General features: G+C 44.1%; 1 protein-coding gene across 9 annotated transcripts in view; it reads right to left on the bottom strand.

The window, feature by feature from the left end:
- The window catches only part of Eph (Eph receptor tyrosine kinase), a 688,518-nt gene that overhangs the window by 147,278 nt on the left and 522,980 nt on the right, over positions 1-18,260 (bottom strand). For 8 of the 9 annotated variants that reach the window (XM_070083705.1, XM_070083708.1, XM_070083711.1 and 5 more), the window contains exons 1-2: positions 13,703-13,894; positions 4,583-4,818 (exon numbers count right to left, since the gene is read on the bottom strand). In XM_070083705.1, coding sequence (XP_069939806.1) covers positions 4,583-4,818; positions 13,703-13,766 — 300 coding nt within the window. In that variant the 5' untranslated portion in view covers positions 13,767-13,894. Of the gene's footprint in view, positions 1-4,582; positions 4,819-13,702; positions 13,899-18,260 lie in introns of those variants that run through there. The other variant, XM_070083710.1, reaches the window with a different exon arrangement.

The following is an 18,260-nucleotide window of genomic DNA, read 5'->3' as shown; positions in this document are numbered from 1 at the left end:
ACCTCCCAGTCGCACTGGGAGGGTTGCCTGATCCCACTGCTCATCCTCTAGTGACAGGTTCAGTGCCTTCTTAAAAGTTGTTCTCAGGTGTGCGTCATATTCATCGAGTGTTGGGTTGTCAAAAGAGGGTGCACACCTCAAGAAGTGAGTGAGTCTTGGCATAGTAAGACACCTTGTGAGGAGATACAGAGCATCATGGGCATCAAGATCGCTTATTCTCTCCTCCATTCTCATCAGGTCATTCAATTTGTCCCTGAGGACAGTGTCGATGGCCTGGTGACCCAGCAGTGCCCCCAAGAGAGTACTGTTGGATGGAGTGGTAGTTGAGACCTCCGGGAGGATTCTTCGCACAGCATGGATTATTTCCTGGTTCGCTGTGATGATTTCACACTTGGAGGGATTGAGGATGAGTCCCAAGTCTTCTCCCTGTGTTTTCACCAGTTGTAGGTCCCCCACCAGGGACTCTTCAGTACCTGCCAGAGTGCCGTCATCCAGGTACCAGATATTGAGCTCACTGCATAGGCTGGAAGTTAGTTCTCTTACTGCCAAGCAGAAGAGAAGTGGAGCGAGTGGGTCACCTTGCTGAACACCCTCTGATGATTGAATTTCATGTTCTCTAAACAAAAGAATTGAGGATTTGCTGTAGCCAGCTGAAATGAAGGGAAAAAGACTGGGGAGCCGATCCCGAACAGCTGGCAAAACAGCATCTCTCTTCACCATATTAAAGGCATTATTAAAATCAAGTTTGACTATGGCCTTGTCTTCTGGTAGGTCCCTGATGCAGGCCCTTGCGGCATGAGCTGCAGCTTCACTGCCTTGAGAGACCCCAAAGCCCAGTTGGTGTGGCTGGAGTAAAGTGGCAGCTTCTAGGCGAATGTTTCTCACTTCTGCTTTAGCAATGAGACGGCGAAGAGTGTTTCCAACTGCAATGGGTCTGATTCCCCCCATCCCTCTTCTTCAAAGCACAAAGTGAGGCTCCAAAAATGAAAGGTTTAATTTCTTCTGGGATTCGCCCAGCCAGGCAATTGTTGACGAAAGTTGTTAACTCGGTGAGAAGAATTGAAGCAGATTCACCGAGTACTGGATTTACCATCTCTTTGAGGTGCTGAGGTCGAATTCCTGCAGATCCTGTTGGAAATGACACGATCGCCTTATAGACTTCCGATTCTGGCAAAATTAATTGTTCAGTGATGGGGTCTTCCTCAGGGTTGTTGTTGATGGCTATGGTGTCCCTGGTTGGATGCTTGTCTCTTAGTGCTTGGGCTGTGGTCTCATCCTTGGGGGCTACAGTGTCGTCACTTGTAATTATTCTTATTGCTCCCACTGTGTTACCTTCGATTTTTTTGCTAACCTGTGCGCAAATTTTCTCGTTTTCAGTGGGACTTTTCTTGGGTCTACCTCTTTGATTCCTGCGATGATGGGGCAGAGGGACACAGTTGTCCGTTCTTGGGTAGTTGCGCACTGCCTTGATAACTGACGTGGTTAGCAGTTTGCCTCGTCTTTCAGGAACTGCAAGACAGACATTGCCGAACAAGAGTAGGTTGCGCCATGCTTGGATGGTGCCTCGGGCTTCTAAGTTGGTGGAACCTCCATTCACCCGCTTAAGAAGGTCTGTGAATTTCCCTGCTGCATATGGGCGAGCCGCTTTAGGGATGTGGGATAGTGTACTGCTAGCAATGGATTTGAATGCCTACAGAAGGTTATATATATATCAACATACCGGCCATATCCCACCGAGGCAGGGTGACCTAAAAAAGAAAAACGAAAGTTTTCCTTTTGAAAGTTATAGTAATTTATACAGGAGAAGGGGTTACTAGCCCCTTGCTCCTGGCATTTTAGTCGTCTCATATGATATAAACCAAGCACTAGCCGTCTCACCGAGACAAGATGACTCGAAAGATAAAGCAACAACACGTGCACTTCTGTCTTGCCAGAAGTGTGCAGTCATCATAGTGCAAATGACCCTCAGAGTGCAAATGACATACTCCTTTATAGTGAGAACACTGTACTTCCCACCTCTGAGACTCAAGTCTGGTTAATTAACCAGTTTGCTTGATTCATGTTATCTTGCTCACACCCCAACAGCATGTTAGGCCATGAAAACCGCTCTTTTCCACTCCTAACATGCTCACACAACCCTACTGTACACCTTCTTACCCATAATATTTTGCTTTATCCTACGTAAATATCCAAACCACATCAATTCATCGGCTCCCAAAATTAGTCTAGTTCCCGCACACCATCTAAATTCTACGCTCCGAAATCTCTCCATAATATTCACACCACACTGATTTTAAGCATGACATCTCCACTGCCTCTGGCGTCCTCCTCTCCAGAAGGTTTAAAACCAGTGCTTCACACCAATATAACAGTGTTGATAGCTCTATACTCTGGTACATTACCCCTTTATTCCTCCATAAATATTTTTCCACAGGTGCCTCGCCACAGCACTTGTATCCATTTCAGACCCCCATTTATCGACATGTCTACTCCCAAATATGTAACAAAAGTATATATTCCAGTAGCTAGAACCAGTGCCCCATTCTTGATAACCAAATAGTGCCAATGCCCCATTCCTGACACCAAAAATTCCCTACAAGTATGATACCTTGATTCCAGTGTATGAATTCTTGATCCAGGGAACTGAAGCTACCGTCCCTTTCTCTGGCTCAAACCTGATCACTCCCCCTCCCCCGTTCTCCAGGCGCTACATCACCCCTACGGGTGTAGCGCGTCTCCAAGACTATAATAATATTAGAGGGAAGAGAGGTGGCCGAGGCATCTCGCGTATTTATTCCATCCCTGGTAAATAATCTCCCTCATAATTAATATCCCAAATTATATATAATTAGTGAAAATTTAATGAGCAGCTGTAATATACTTAAGATAATGGGAGATAATTTAATAAGGGCAAAAAAAGAGAGTGGAAAATATAATGTATCGTTGATAAGAACATTTTCTTCAGAATAATGAGGAGTAATAATAATGAAAAACTGATAACGAAGATAAACGACTTTTATAACGATGTGAGACTTGAGGTAACTAGTAGTAAGCTGCGTTACCAAGGTTAGTGTGTAACACTGTTGTTATTGTTGTTGTAACGACGTGAGGCTTGAGGTAACTACCTGGAGTGTTGTCTGAGGGTCAACACCCCTGCTGACCGGTCCCAGACCAGGCCATCAGGTGACTTAATCAGCCAGGCGACTGGTCCAGCAGAAGCAACACAGCCCGGTTGGTCAGGCACTGACAGGCAGGGGTCTGTTGGCAATCCCCCATATGTATGAAGGGAGGACGTTGAAAAGTCTTGGTCCCTTCACACTCGCCAAGTCTTTCATTTTACACCGTCTGACAACCCTCTTACTCTCACAGGAAACAATCTATGTTTGTAGATTTGGGACCAATCCCTCTGGAATTTTCCAGATGTAGATTACAATGTATCTCTCTCCTTACGTTACCAAGGTTAGTGTAACATTGTTGTAACTATGTTAGACTTAGGGTAATTAGTCGCAAGATATGCTATTATGGTTAGTGAGTGTATAAAACTGTTGTGGTATCGTTTACAACGCAACTACTGACGTCACCGTAACACTTATAAAGAAATAAAATGTTAAACGTTTATCCAACAGATGGCGGCGAATATTTACGTAATTCTACTTAATATTGAAACCTAACCTAACCTATTAACCTGTATTGTTAGATGAATAAGTGTTAGGAAACTTGCCCTCGTCTCCACCCGCCCCACGACTGAACCCGGACTCGTAGGTTGCAAACCAAATGGTGATTAGTATCTATACGCAAGGCGTAATAGCTGATAAAGGTAAGTCATCCGTCAGGACACAGGACAAGTGTTTCCTGACGCGGGTCTTAAGTGGAAGTTTTGGTCACATAACCAAGACCTTCAGCTGGCTTACCAGTTCACAGAATAATTACATTGCTCAAAACCTCAGGAATATCTACACAGACGTTTCGATCCGTCCTAAAACATTAATGATTGGAACGGACCAAAACGTCGTCTAACTGTTCCAGCCACGTTATTGTGACTGTGTGTGTAGATGAGTGGTTCAGAGAACCGACACGTTGATAAATTAGACACATGTACAACTCTTGGGTATCTTTGAGGAAACGTTTCGCCACACAGTGGCTTCATCAGTCCATACAAAGGAGAAACTTGAAGAACAGGAGGAGAATGAGGTAATCAGTCCCTCAACCTGATTACCTCATGTAATCAGGTTGAGGGACTGATTACATGAGGTAATCAGATGTCACATTGAACAAATGTGACACCACCTATGACTGCTGCACCTCTCCTGCCATACGGTTTATAAGCTCCTTCTCCGCACATATGCCGTATTCTATTCAAGATTGATGGACTGAACACATCGACTCAAGGTTGAGGGACTGATTACCTCATTCTCCTCCTGTTCTTCAAGTTTCTCCTTTGTATTGACTGATGAAGCCACTGTGTGGCGAAACGTTTCCTCAATAAAGATACCCAAGAGTTGCACATGTGTCTAATTTATCATTGTGACTGTATATTCTTCATATCTACAGTAAGAAGAAACGTTGGAGGTGTGTGTGTTACCTTGATAGCCAGGAGGGAAATACAGGCGCCCTGGTCCCTGAAGGCGAAGTACACGCCCTTCTTGGTGACGGGGATGGAGCGAACCTCAGCGTTGATAATGATGTCAGCAGAATTAGTGAACCTTCCCTCATCTGCGGCGATACGGTCAATCAACTTGTAGCTCTCCGGCTCCCAGAAGGGAGGCTCCTTAGTGGCAGCGTCGAATTCGTAGTAGAGCAGCGAGAAGGTCTCCTTGCCTGGTGGGGGAGTGGTGTGGGTTATTAGTAGGTGAGTAATGCAGAATTGTGGTGATGGGGAGGGGGGGGTGACTGAGTGGGCTTAGTTACATTTACTTCTGGCAGCTTGGCAGACACAAAGATGATCAAACTAAATGGTAAGTGTGGTTAGTCTTATGGTCACTCTTTTGAACACTGTGTGCTTCAATGCCCACTTATATATATATATATATATATATATATATATATATATATATATATATATATATATATATATATATATATATATATATATATATATATATATATAAGTCAAGATATATTATCAATGAAATTAAGATACCAGACATATTCAGCAAATATCCTAAATTTGCTTGCAACAGATAAGACAAATATGGATATAAATCCAGATGTACGCCTGTTAAACCTTTTTGGGGCCTAGTTCCTAGGCCTTTTGTGTATCCCTATACTCTTGTACTACCGTCCACAAGATGGTTCAAGGGCACACAATAAACTTGCTGCTTCGGCCGTAAAATCTAAATCTAAATCGAATAAGAAGTGGCGAGTGATGGACAAACTTGAGAGAGAAGTTACAACACCTGCTTTCTTCCCTCTTACATCATGGCGCAGTTCACTTACCATATCATAACTTCGCTTAAGATTTAGAAAAGTCCAACAGACAGGTTTAACTAGGAACACTTTAAAGCCACGGAAATATAATATGTATATCAGCGGTGTGAGAGAACCTTCCCTGTCAGCTGTCAGGATGTAGTCTTATTAACGTTAGTCAGTTAAGTTTACCCTACCAAATTCCTATAAGGAAGTATTCTCAACACAAGAGTTTAACAGCACAGCGGAAAGACAAATGCAGAATAAAGCAATCCTTTATTGGTTAATGAAGGATAATATTATGCTGTATTTGTGTCTAGTTTTCCAGTGTCGGTATTTTATACCATTTATCTCCAAAGCAAAATAGAACAATTTTCATAAATACTAGAAAAAAAGGTAGTGCCGTCGATAGGAGCGCATTTACAGATGACCAGACTGAAAACGGGAAGTGTGTCAATTATTATTATTATGGGGGAGCGTAAACCCGTACACATACAGCGCCTGTGGATGGAAAGGGGATGGGGGGTGGAAGGCATTCAGGCTTAATTCATGGAAGTGGAGCACAGATCCAATTTCCTAGATCAAGAGCACCCTCATTAGCATCAGGGATCCTCCCTTGAGGGACCTAGAAGTGTGTCAGCAACACTGAGAGCGTGAAGACGTCACCTCCAGACTTTGTGAAGAAAGTGTACTATGCGAGTGAGTGAATATAACTGCTGAAGAGAGCGTTACACTCTTATTCAATCATCACTGCAAGAGGACTGGAGAGAGTTCAAGGGAGAGAAGGTTTGGTCACTGACCACCTGGATGCACACACTTGCCCATCATATGACATGTAATGTTCATCCCTGAGGTAAGCTGTTACAGCTACAGCAGTAACAGCTTACCACCTGTGAGTATGTGTGCAGCAGTGACAGGTCACCAACTGTGTGTGCAGCAGAGGTGGTGACCTGTGAGGGAGGGAGGGAGTACTCGCCTAATTATGGTTGAAGGGGTCGATACTCAGCTCCTGGCCCCGTGTGTGTGTGTGTGTGTGTGTGTGTGTGTGTGTGTGTGTGTGTGTGTGTGTGTGTGTGTGTGTGTGTGTGCGTGCGCGTGTGTGTATGTTTGTGTATTCGCCTAGTTGTACTCACCTAGTTGTGGTTGCAGGGGTCGATTCATAGCTCCTGCCCCCGCCTCTTCACTGTGTGTGTACTCACCTAGTTGTGGTTGAGGGGGTCGATTCACAGCTCCTGGCTCCGCCTCTTCACCTGGCCGCTACCCGGTCACTCTTCCCGCTCCGTGAGCTTTATCATACCTCTTCTTCAAGCTATGTATGGATCCTGCCTCCACTACATCACTACCCAGGCTATTCCACTTCCTGACAACTCTGAAGAAATACTTCCTAACATCCCTGCGATACATCTGAGTCTTCAGCTTCCAACTGTGACCCCTCGTTGCTGTGTCCCATCTCTGGAACATCCTGTCTCTGTCCACGCTGTCTATACCCCTCAGTATTTTATATGTCGTTATCATATCCCCCTAACTCTCCTGTCTTCCAGTGTCATCAGGTCGATTTCCCTTAACCTCTCCTCGTAGGACATACCTCTTAGCTCCGGGACTAGTCTTGTTGCAAACCTTTGCACTTTCTCTAGTTTCCTTACATGCTTGGCTAGGTGAGGGTTCCAAACTGGCGCTGCATATTCCAATATGGGTCTAACGTACACAGTGTACAGAGTCCTGAATGACTCCTTATTTAGATGTCGGAATGCTGTTCTTAGGTTTGCCAGGCGCCCGTACGCTGCAGCAGTTATTTGGTTGATTTGCGCCTCAGATGCTCCCGGTGTTATACTCACACCAAGATCCTTTTCTTTGAGTGATGTTTGTAGGCTCTGGCCCCCTAGACTGTACTCCGTTTGTGGTCTTCTTTGCCCTTCCCCAATCTTCATGACTTTGCACTTGGTGGGGTTGAACTCCAGGAGCCAGTTTCTGGACCAGGCCTACAGTCTGTCCAGATCCCTCTATAGTTCTGCCTGGTCTTCGTCCGATTAAATTCTTCTCATCAACTTCGTCATCTGCAAACAAAGACACTTTGGAGTTTATTCCTTCCGTCATGTCGTTCACAAATACCAGAAACAGCACTGGTCCTAGGACTGATCCCTGTGATACCCCGCTCGTTACCAGCGCCCAGTCTGACACCTCGCCACATACCATGACTCGTTGTCTTCCTGACAGGTATTCCCTGATCCACTGTAGTGCCTTCCCTGTTATCCCTGCCTGGTCCTCCAGCTGCCGCACTAATCTCTTGTGTGGAACTGTGTCAAACGCCTTCTTACAGTCCAAAAAAATGAAATCTACCCACCCCTCTCTCTCATGTCATACTGCTATCACCCTGTCGTAGAACTCCAGTAGGTTTGTGACACAGGATTTCCCATCCCTGAAACCGTGCTGGCTGTCGTTGATAAGCTCATTCCTTTCTAGGTGCTCCACCACTCTTCTCCTGATAATTTTCTCCATGACTCTGCATACTATACATGTCAGTGACACTGGTCTGTAGTTTAATGCTTCGTGTCTGTCTCCTTTTTTAAAAATTGGGACTACGTTTGCTGTCTTCCATACTTCCGGTAGTCGTCCTGTTTCGATAGATGTGTTGAAAGATATTTGTTAGTGGTACACAAAGCGCCTCTGCTCCCTTTCTTAGAACCCATGGACCCATCTGGCCCTATCACCTTTGAGGTGTCTAGCTTGCTTAACAGCCTCTTCACTTCTTCCTCGGTTGTATGTACTGTGTCCAACACTTGACGGTGTACCCCACCTCTCTGCCTTTCTGGAGACCCTTCTGTCTCCTCTGTGAACACTTCTTTGAATCTCCTGTTAAGCTTCTCACATCGCAATCGTTTTTTGTGACCTCCCCTCCTTCCTCAGCCTGATTACCTGGTCCTTGACTGCTGTATTCCTCCTGATGTGGCTGTACAACATTTTTTGTTCAGATTTGGCTCTACGACTTGTCTCCTTATTCTCCTGGGTCCTTTGCCTTCTGTATTTCTTCCATTCCCTAAGCACATTTTGTGTGTGTGTGTGTGTGTGTGTGTGTGTACAGCAGTAACAACACTCGTCCTCGGGGGAGTTACCTCGCTTAATTTTTATACCAAAACCCAGTAAGAAACAAATCAGGGTCTCGCTCTAGACTCTAGACTAGAGTATTAAGGTACAGTCAACCCTCGATATAGTGAATCAACAGGGGATTGTAAGAGTGTCCCTTATAACAGAATGTTAAAAACAATAGTAAAAAACGCAGTCGAGTACTCGACTGAACCATAATCTAGCACTGTACAATTTACAGATATATGTACTTGAAAAAATACACTTTTAACACCTTTAAACTATTAAATTTTGCCTATAATTTTAAAAGTTCATTATATCGAGGGTTTACTGTATAGTCTTTGACACTGTACAATACTCAAATACCGATTAAGGCATTGAAATATGCTTAGTATGTAACCAGGTGTTTACAGTACAGGTGTGTAAGTTAGTTAGGTAAGGTGACCATAGTTACAATAGCCTCTACTCTGAGACTAGGACACCTCTGCCTTCTGGTCAGACTCTTGCAGTATAAACAAAGAGCAGAAAGTAAACTTGGGCATTGTTACTATTGAGTTACAAAAGATATCTGTGATTATAACTTAATGTTTATGGATCTCGTTCATGGAGTTTTCTCAAAGTACCTTTTTTAAAATTTATCTCTAGAGCCACTCTACATAACTTTAATGATGTATCATATCAATCTAAATTTAATTAAAGACTATTCGTCTAAATATAATAAATTATAATGTATCGAATTATATAAGTCGTTAATTAATTTACTGGATTATTTTTTCCTACAGCGCTTAGAAGGGGTGGATGGTGGTGCAGTGAAGTGATATTGGTACAAGTGTAGTGGAGACCTTATGGTGTCCTCAAAGTCTGAGGGAACTTAGTTCAGCGCTTCTTTTTGATTATAATAATAATAATGAGGAAACTTAAGTTTTAGAAGTTAAAGTTTTGAGGAAGCTTGCTTTCTGAAAGTGAGAGAGATTCATGGATCTTCAACGTTATAGAGCAGTGTTTTTTTTTTTTTTTAATGGTACCTGGGACTTGCATGCAGTGAACAAGCCCAAGAGGTGACCTGGGAAGACTGACTTGTTCCCTGAAGAAGCAGACCTACAAAGATTAGCACAGCCTTGAGACCGAGGAAGTGCTAACTATCTGAAAACATGGAGGTCAGGCCTACGAGAGGCTTAAGCTTCGGCTGCAGTACCGTTGCAGTGTGTTGCAGGGTAAGCCTAACCTTCTACAATATCTTTCCTTGATCTGCAATACAGGGCAACTTAGATGGAAATTTTTTGCAATGACCATCACTGTCTTCAACAAACACCATCACAGATACACCCACCACTATTAAGACAATGAACCACTGCTTTTGGTCACCTGGCCCACGCTAGGTGGGTCCTACTCGCATCCATCAGCAGCATATCACAGGTTCCTACACTACACACCGCTCCATCCCACATACACAACCCGAATCCACACACCGCACCACCTCAATCCACACACCGCACCACCTCAATCCACACACCACACCACCTCAATCCACACACCGCACCACCTCAATTCACACACCACACCACCTCAATCCACACACCACACCACCTCAATCCACACACCACACCACCTCAATCCACACACCACACCACCTCAAACCCACAAGCCCAACAGTACCGACGAATACCACTAACCCACATACATACCAATCCAACCCATAAACACACCCACACCACTCCAATCAACACTTACCATTGTAACCTACACATAATAGATTAGGTAGTGAAGGAAGTTAGGGTCGGGTAAGTTAGCTAAGTGAGTTAGGGTGAAGGGAGTTAGGTTAGCTGGAATGAAAGAAGGTAAGTTAGGTAGGGTGTACAATGTGCTCCCTGGACCGCATATAAGATGCATCATAATTTAAACATTGAAAATTCTGGAGGGATTAGTCTTGATGTACAAAAGCAGGAGGTTCGGAAGATGTTGCAAAATGTTTAAAATGAAAAGCAGAGTTGCAATGAATGCACCAGAGATAAGTCAGTAAGTGTAAAGGGATCAAGACTTTTCAACACCTTCATTCAAAAGGGAAATCACCAACAGATCTCTGGATGTCTTCGAAACCGAACCTCATAAGATTCTTAACCTGGCTGTGATGCCTGTGCTGAACTGTGTGTAGTACTAACAGTCTGGTTGATCTGGTCATCACCAAGGTTGCCTGGTCTGGGACCGGGCTGTTAGGAAGAGGTGACTCTCCCCGGGATCGTCTTCAGGTAAGCTTCAACTGGGAGGAAAGCAATAGTGAAGGAAGAGGAACGTCCACTAGGAGAACTTATTAATAAAATGTATGGGGGAAATAACTGTGAGCAATGGGGAATGTGCCTTTGAGACCTGATAAGACGGTAGAGGAGGTGGAGAGAAGAAGACTGGGGATAATTTCACCAAGTTTAAAGCAGAGGCAGAAGAAAGAGAAAGGAAAATTAAACCAAACGGGAAAGTTGCAAGGAAGACAGAAAACTATCTTGAATGTGACATTAGTGTTATGACAGGATAAAGTAGAAAAGCTGAGTTACATAACAGATTTATAGAAGCAACCAAAGGGGTGATTAAGGTAAAGTAACTTGAGACGGACCTGGACGATACCATCAGATGCAACATGAAAAAAAGAAATATGTGAAAGCGAGACTGAAGAGTCTTTAGAAGAAAGCTCGAGGACTGAGGGTACTAGCATGGAGGTACTAGCAAGGAAATACTAACTAAAAGATACTAGCAAAGAGGTACTAACAGGGAGACACTACATCTCTCCTCGACCCCCACCTCACTCCCAGTGCCCTTTCCACTTCCTAATTCTCCACGCCAATTTCCTCCAGTTCTCCCCTCGCATCATAAACTGAAAGTTCTGTAAACAAACGCAGATGGATTTACGAATCGAATTAACTTAAGGCTGACGTTCAGCATCACGTTAATTGAAAAAGTTCCACACCGATTTTTGGTGACAATTTCCCCGGTGTATTAGTACTATTGAGTTACCTTAAATATAAAATTTCATTTCGATCGGGGTGAAAGTTTTAAAATTAGATTAGTTTTGTTTCGAAATTTACCCCCCTCCACTGCTGTTTATCTGTAACCCCTCCTGTGTACCTCGGAATGAAACTAACAACTTGTACAGGTCAATCTTTACCTTTGATATACCTTTGATGAGTAGCGGGAGTCTTTCTACTCTCGGAGCCCGACCACTGGCCAGATTCGTCTGGTGCTAGCCTGGTCAACCAGGCTGTTGTGTAATGTCAATCCTTCAGTGTTACGGAGCTGCACAGGTCAATCCCCCAATGTTATTTGGCTTTACACTCGAATCTTCCAAGGTTATGTTGTCCAGGCCAGTCCCTCAGTGTTACTGACCATTACTACAGGTCTTGGATGTACTGGAGGACAAACACAATGAAGATATACAGAGACTTGGAGAAGCCTACGGCAAGTGTGATCCTGGTGTAATAACGTTGAATTCAACCCCAGCAAATGCAATAATACGAAAATTAGGGAAGGGGCAAGGGGCAAGAAGACCAGGAACAAGTATGGGCTAGGCCCCTAGGGAAGACAGAGGTTCCTGAAGCCTCTGTTGATGTAAAATGGAGACACGCCTAAACAGAGGCTGGAGGCTCGCCAGAGGCTCACATCAGTCGAATAACCACTGCAGCCAATACTTGATTGACAGATCTAATAATACCCTCAGGGCTCTCAACAAAGATTAATTTATGACCCTTTATACAGCATATGTCAGGCTCATCTTGTAGCATGCAGCATCAGCATGGCACCCACACCTGATAAACCACGTTAAGAAACTGGATAAGAGGCAAAGGTATGCAACAGGGCTATAGTTCCAGACCTCAGGGGTATGAGCTGAGAAAGGCTAGAGGAACTGACCCTGAAAACAGTAGAGGACAGCAGAACCAAGGAAGCTATAACATACAAAATACTCAGAGGAACTGCTAGGGCAGAGAGGTACAGACTGCTCGAAAAGCTGGATTCAAGTACACAAGGGCACAATTGGAAGCTACATATACAGATGAGTCATGGGGATGTCAAGAATTATTTCAACCTCAGGATGGTCGAGAAATGGAATGATCTGGACAAAGTGGTGGAAGCATTCTCCATACATAGTTTTAAGTAGAAGTATGACAGGGCTCACAAGGCTAGGAGGGAGTGAATCCAAAGGCAAGTTAAGGAGAAGAGCCAGGGGCTTTGACTCGACCCCAAGAACCATACACATAAATAAGTGTACACACACACACACACACACACACACACACACACACACACACACACACACACACACACACTTAAAAGAATGGGTCTTAAAAGAATGTGCGGATGAGTTATGTTATCTACTTTGGATTTTTTTTAAGCATTTCACTAGAGTAAGATAAATTAGCAGACACATGCTAGATGACATATACTGTGTCTATATTTATAAAGGGTAACAAGAAAGACCCCTCACGACATAGGCGAGTCTCCTTGACACGTGTTGTAAAATTACTGGAAAAAATCATTAAAAAGAATTCAACATATAAAAAATGACATACTGACAAACATTTTTTTTTGTCTGCAGATTCATGCCAATGAAATTTAAGTTATTATGACGGAATTACTGAAATTGTTTATGAAAGAAATGAATGGTCAGATACTTGAGTTTAAGGAAGCTTTAGAAAAAATTCCCCATGAAAGTCTAATTTAGAAACGGTAAAATATGGGAGGATTTAAAGTTTATTACAATGGATGAGAAACTTTTTGTTGGAGAGGAAAATGCGAAAAGTTATGAGGGGGAAAAATGTCTGCATGGGAAGATGTGACAAGTGGGGTGCCACAAGGGTCTGCACTTGCTCCAATAATGTTTTTGCGTAAATGATTTACCATTAGTAATAAAAAAAAACAACAAAAAAAATGTTTTCAGATTATGTAAAGAGGATCTGGATAAACTGAGCACATGTAGTGATAGATGGATGATGAAATTTATTGGGGATAAATGACATGTAATGGAAATGGGAGAAAGTAAAATCAATCCACATGAAGAATACAGACTGTGATACGAAATACTGAAAGTTTCAGAAAAAGGGATCTGGCAGTTATTAACAAAAAATTGTCACCGGAAGAACATATAAATGAAACTATGAGAAACATATGGATGGTGAAATGTTAAGAATAGGCAGCAGTTGTGTAGTAATTATATACATTGGTATGTACTCACAAGAGAGAGCAGTGCCGGGGAAGAGGGAGCAATCTCTCATGGAGAACTTCACTTCAATATACATGCGATTGGCGGGTCCTCGTTCGATGAAGGGTGTCCACAGCCAGTTGTTGACGTTGTTGTAGGCCACGTCGCAAACCACGTACGATCTCCAGTTGATGCCGTTCTCGAACTGCGTGAAGCTCTCCTCCACCCACTGCAACGAGAGACACGGAGTTACAATACTGAATCTAAATTAGTTCATGCTGCGAGGATAAAGAAAACTGGAAAGTAAACAAAGACTTAATATGTCAGACTTATTCTTCATCAACTCTTAATAAAGCTCAGGACAGACCTAAGTTTATCAAGTCTTGATAAAGCGCAGGACTCAGCTAAACACGTCTAAATTATTCTTGGCTTTATGCGAGTACAATTGCTGTACACGTTCTGTGCAAGTGGACGAGTGTTGTGTAAGTGTGCGGGTGTTGTCCTGCTAGTACAAGAGTACTGTCGTGCAAATATACGAGACTCTTACAAGTATAGCAGTTGTGTCGTGCACGCACACGTGTACTGAACACACAGTAAGTATGGATGATATACACAGATTATATTAGTGAACGTACACATACACACAGGGGTGTGTATGTTTGTACATAAACAATGACTAGTGGTGAACATGTTACATGCAACCTTAACCATTATGTACTCGATAGGCTTCAAACCCGATAAATTAACCCATCAGTGGATAACACAACCTCTGCTCGGTGGCCGAGTTGAGTGGCAGCTTCATCACGCAGGGTTACAAAGATACACAGGTTTACCTACCCTGGTGCAGTATGGTGCATATAATGTACAGACACGCGTAATATACATTGCGTCATTTGGATACAGGGATTACAACGGGTTGCGCAAATTACGGGATTTGAAGTTAGTAGCGTAATGTCAGAGGATGTGTTGCTACTGCTGAGTTATTATCCATTACCTCCTGTTTTATTTTTTTTCTCATTTTCTTGTTCTGTCTTTATTCTCGTCTTCCTCGTCCTCCTCTTTTCGTTCTTCCTCCCTTCTGCACATCACTTAAATGTAATGAGTACTCAATGTGTACTACAGTGTGGTTGCCGAGTGACAGCCACGCAGGTCAACCAAGCTGTTGCTGTCTGCATCTTACAGTCTGACGTGGGGACAGCAGCCCACGCTGCCGTCCCTGCATTAACCTCCTTTCTTTACATTCCCCTCCCTGTCTCCTCCCCCTGAAGTTTCCTCCATACCCCCCCCTCCCCTCCCCTACTTTCTCCCATCGTTCCCCCTCTTTATTATATCAGAAATAGTGGTAAATGCGTCAAGGCAACACAGAACAACACTCCGTGGTGAGGATCACGTATAACGAAGGCACTTACCCAGGAGGCCGTTACTTGATCAGTGGCACCCGTGGCACTTAACTAGTGTGGGGGAGGGTGGCACTCGTGGCACTCAAACACTGTGGGGGAGCCAGGACGTGCCAAATAATAAAACCAGAGGATGTAAAGACTTGTTAAAAAGTGCCAACCAACGTTACAAAGGAGACACTACGGTGTCATAAGGGGCTTGGCCTGGCTGGCAGGGAGTGCCAGTCAAGTCAACCCACACTGTAAGAAATGCCAGAAAGTGCCAGTCACTGTCGTCATGCCACACATATCTCATAAATACTCATTACCCCCATGCAACCTGATTACTTCCCATTCTCGACCCTTTATGACCCTTACCTGCTTCCCCATGAATATACTATTACTAGTAGTACCACTAGTAGTAGTACTACTACTAGTACTAATATTTCTACTAGTAGTAGTACTATTTCTACTATTACTACTACTACTATTAATAATAATACTAGGCCTCCCAGTTCTTCATTCACAGTCTACTGTTTGGTGTAATACACCATAACTATACATCAACAGGCCTACACTCTCAGCAGCATAGCAGCAGCACCAGTAACAGTAGCAACCGAAGTAGCACTACCACCACTACCAACACCAGTAGCAGCAGTATCTTGCAGTAGCAGCAACAGCAACATCCAGCTGTAGCAGCATCCAGGAGCAGCAGCATCCAGGAGCAGCAGCATCAGCAGTAGCAGCATCCAGGAGTAGCAGTAGCATCTAGGAGCAGCAGTAGCAGCATCCAGGAGCAGCAGCATCAGCAGTAGCAGCATCCAGGAGTACCAGTAGCATCTAGGAGCAGCAGTAGCAGCATCCAGGAGCAGCAGCATCCAGCAGCAGTAGTAGTAAAAGCAGTATCAGCATCCAGCAGCAGCTTCAGCAGTAGCAGCATCCAGGAGCAGCAGCATCCAGCAGCAGTAGCAGCAGCAGTAGCAGCAGCAGTAGTAGTAAAAGCAGTATCAGCATCCAGCAGCAGCTTCAGCAGTAGCAGCATCCAGGAGCAGCAGCATCCAGCAGCAGTAGCAGAAGCAGTAGCAGCAGCAGTATCCAGGAGCAACAGCAGCAGCATCCAGCAGTAGCAGCATCCAGGAGCAGCAGCATCCAGGAGCAGCAGCATCCAGGAGCAGCAGCACCACTACTTACCATCTTGTCAGTGGATCAACAAGCGTAAAATGTTCTCATCTTAGCCCATAAAAAGGTAAATTGCCTCAGTATACTCAGCAGTGGTCCCGTGTAAACTTTCTCAGTATACTTAGCAGTGGTCCCGTGTAAACTTTCTCAGTATACTCTGCAGTGGTCCCGTGTAAACTTTCTCAGTATACTCTGCAGTGGTCCCGTGTAAACTTTCTCAGTATACTCAGCAGTGGTCCCGTGTAAACTTTCTCAGTATACTCAGCAGTGGTCCCGTGTAAACTTTCTCAGTATACTCAGCAGTGGTCCCGTGTAAACTTTCTCAGTATACTCAGCAGTGGTCCCGTGTAAACTTTCTCAGTATACTCAGCAGTGGTCCGGTGTAAACTTTCTCAGTATACTCTGCAGTGGTCCCGTGTAAACTTTCTCAGTATACTCTGCAGTGGTCCCTCCCGTGTAAACTTTCTCAGTATACTCAGCAGTGGTCCCGTGTAAACTTTCTCAGTGTACTCTGCAGTGGTCCCGTGTAAACTTTCTCAGTATACTCAGCAGTGGTCCCGTGTAAACTTTCTCAGTATACTCAGCAGTGGTCCCGTGTAAACTTTCTCAGTATACTCAGCAGTGGTCCCGTGTAAACTTTCTCAGTATACTCAGCAGTGGTCCCGTGTAAACTTTCTCAGTATACTCAGCAGTGGTCCGGTGTAAACTTTCTCAGTATACTCTGCAGTGGTCCCGTGTAAACTTTCTCAGTATACTCTGCAGTGGTCCCTCCCGTGTAAACTTTCTCAGTATACTCAGCAGTGGTCCCGTGTAAACTTTCTCAGTATACTCAGCAGTGGTCCCGTGTAAACTTTCTCAGTATACTCAGCAGTGGTCCCGTGTAAACTTTCTCAGTATACTCAGCAGTGGTCCCGTGTAAACTTTCTCAGTATACTCAGCAGTGGTCCCGTGTAAACTTTCTCAGTATACTCAGCAGTGGTCCCGTGTAAACTTTCTCAGTATACTCAGCAGTGGTCCCGTGTAAACTTTCTCAGTATACTTTGCAGTGGTCCCGTGTAAACTTTCTCAGTATACTCAGCAGTGGTCCCGTGTAAACTTTCTCAGTATACTCAGCAGTGCTCCCGTGTAAACTTTCTCAGTATACTCAGCAGTGGTCCCGTGTAAACTTTCTCAGTATACTCAGCAGTGGTCCCGTGTAAACTTTCTCAGTATACTCTGCAGTGGTCCGGTGTAAACTTTCTCAGTATACTCAGCAGTGGTCCCGTGTAAACTTTCTCAGTATACTCAGCAGTGGTCCCGTGTAAACTTTCTCAGTATACTCAGCAGTGGTCCCGTGTAAACTTTCTCAGTATACTCAGCAGTGGTCCCGTGTAAACTTTCTCAGTATACTCAGCAGTGGTCCCGTGTAAACTTTCTCAGTATACTTTGCAGTGGTCCCGTGTAAACTTTCTCAGTATACTCAGCAGTGGTCCCGTGTAAACTTTCTCAGTATACTCAGCAGTGGTCCCGTGTAAACTTTCTCAGTATACTCAGCAGTGGTCCCGTGTAAACTTTCTCAGTATACTCAGCAGTGGTCCCGTGTAAACTTTCTCAGTATACTCTGCAGTGGTCCGGTGTAAACTTTCTCAGTATACTCAGCAGTGGTCCCGTGTAAACTTTCTCAGTATACTCAGCAGTGGTCCGGTGTAAACTTTCTCAGTATACTCAGCAGTGGTCCCGTGTAAACTTTCTCAGTATACTCAGCAGTGGTCCCGTGTAAACTTTCTCAGTATACTCATCAGTGGTCCCGTGTAAACTTTCTCAGTATACTCATCAGTGGTCCCGTGTAAACTTTCTCAGTATACTCAGCAGTGGTCCCGTGTAAACTTTCTCAGTATACTCATCAGTGGTCCCGTGTAAACTTTCTCAGTATACTCAGCAGTGGTCCCGTGTAAACTTTCTCAGTATACTCTGCAGTGGTCCGGTGTAAACTTTCTCAGTATACTCAGCAGTGGTCCCGTGTAAACTTTCTCAGTATACTCAGCAGTGGTCCGGTG

The sequence above is a fragment of the Cherax quadricarinatus genome, chromosome 10 (assembly GCF_038502225.1).
Source record: "Cherax quadricarinatus isolate ZL_2023a chromosome 10, ASM3850222v1, whole genome shotgun sequence".
NCBI lineage: Eukaryota > Metazoa > Arthropoda > Malacostraca > Decapoda > Parastacidae > Cherax > Cherax quadricarinatus.
Note: the sequence above shows the minus strand (reverse complement) of the source record. Positions and strands in the feature narration are given on the sequence as shown.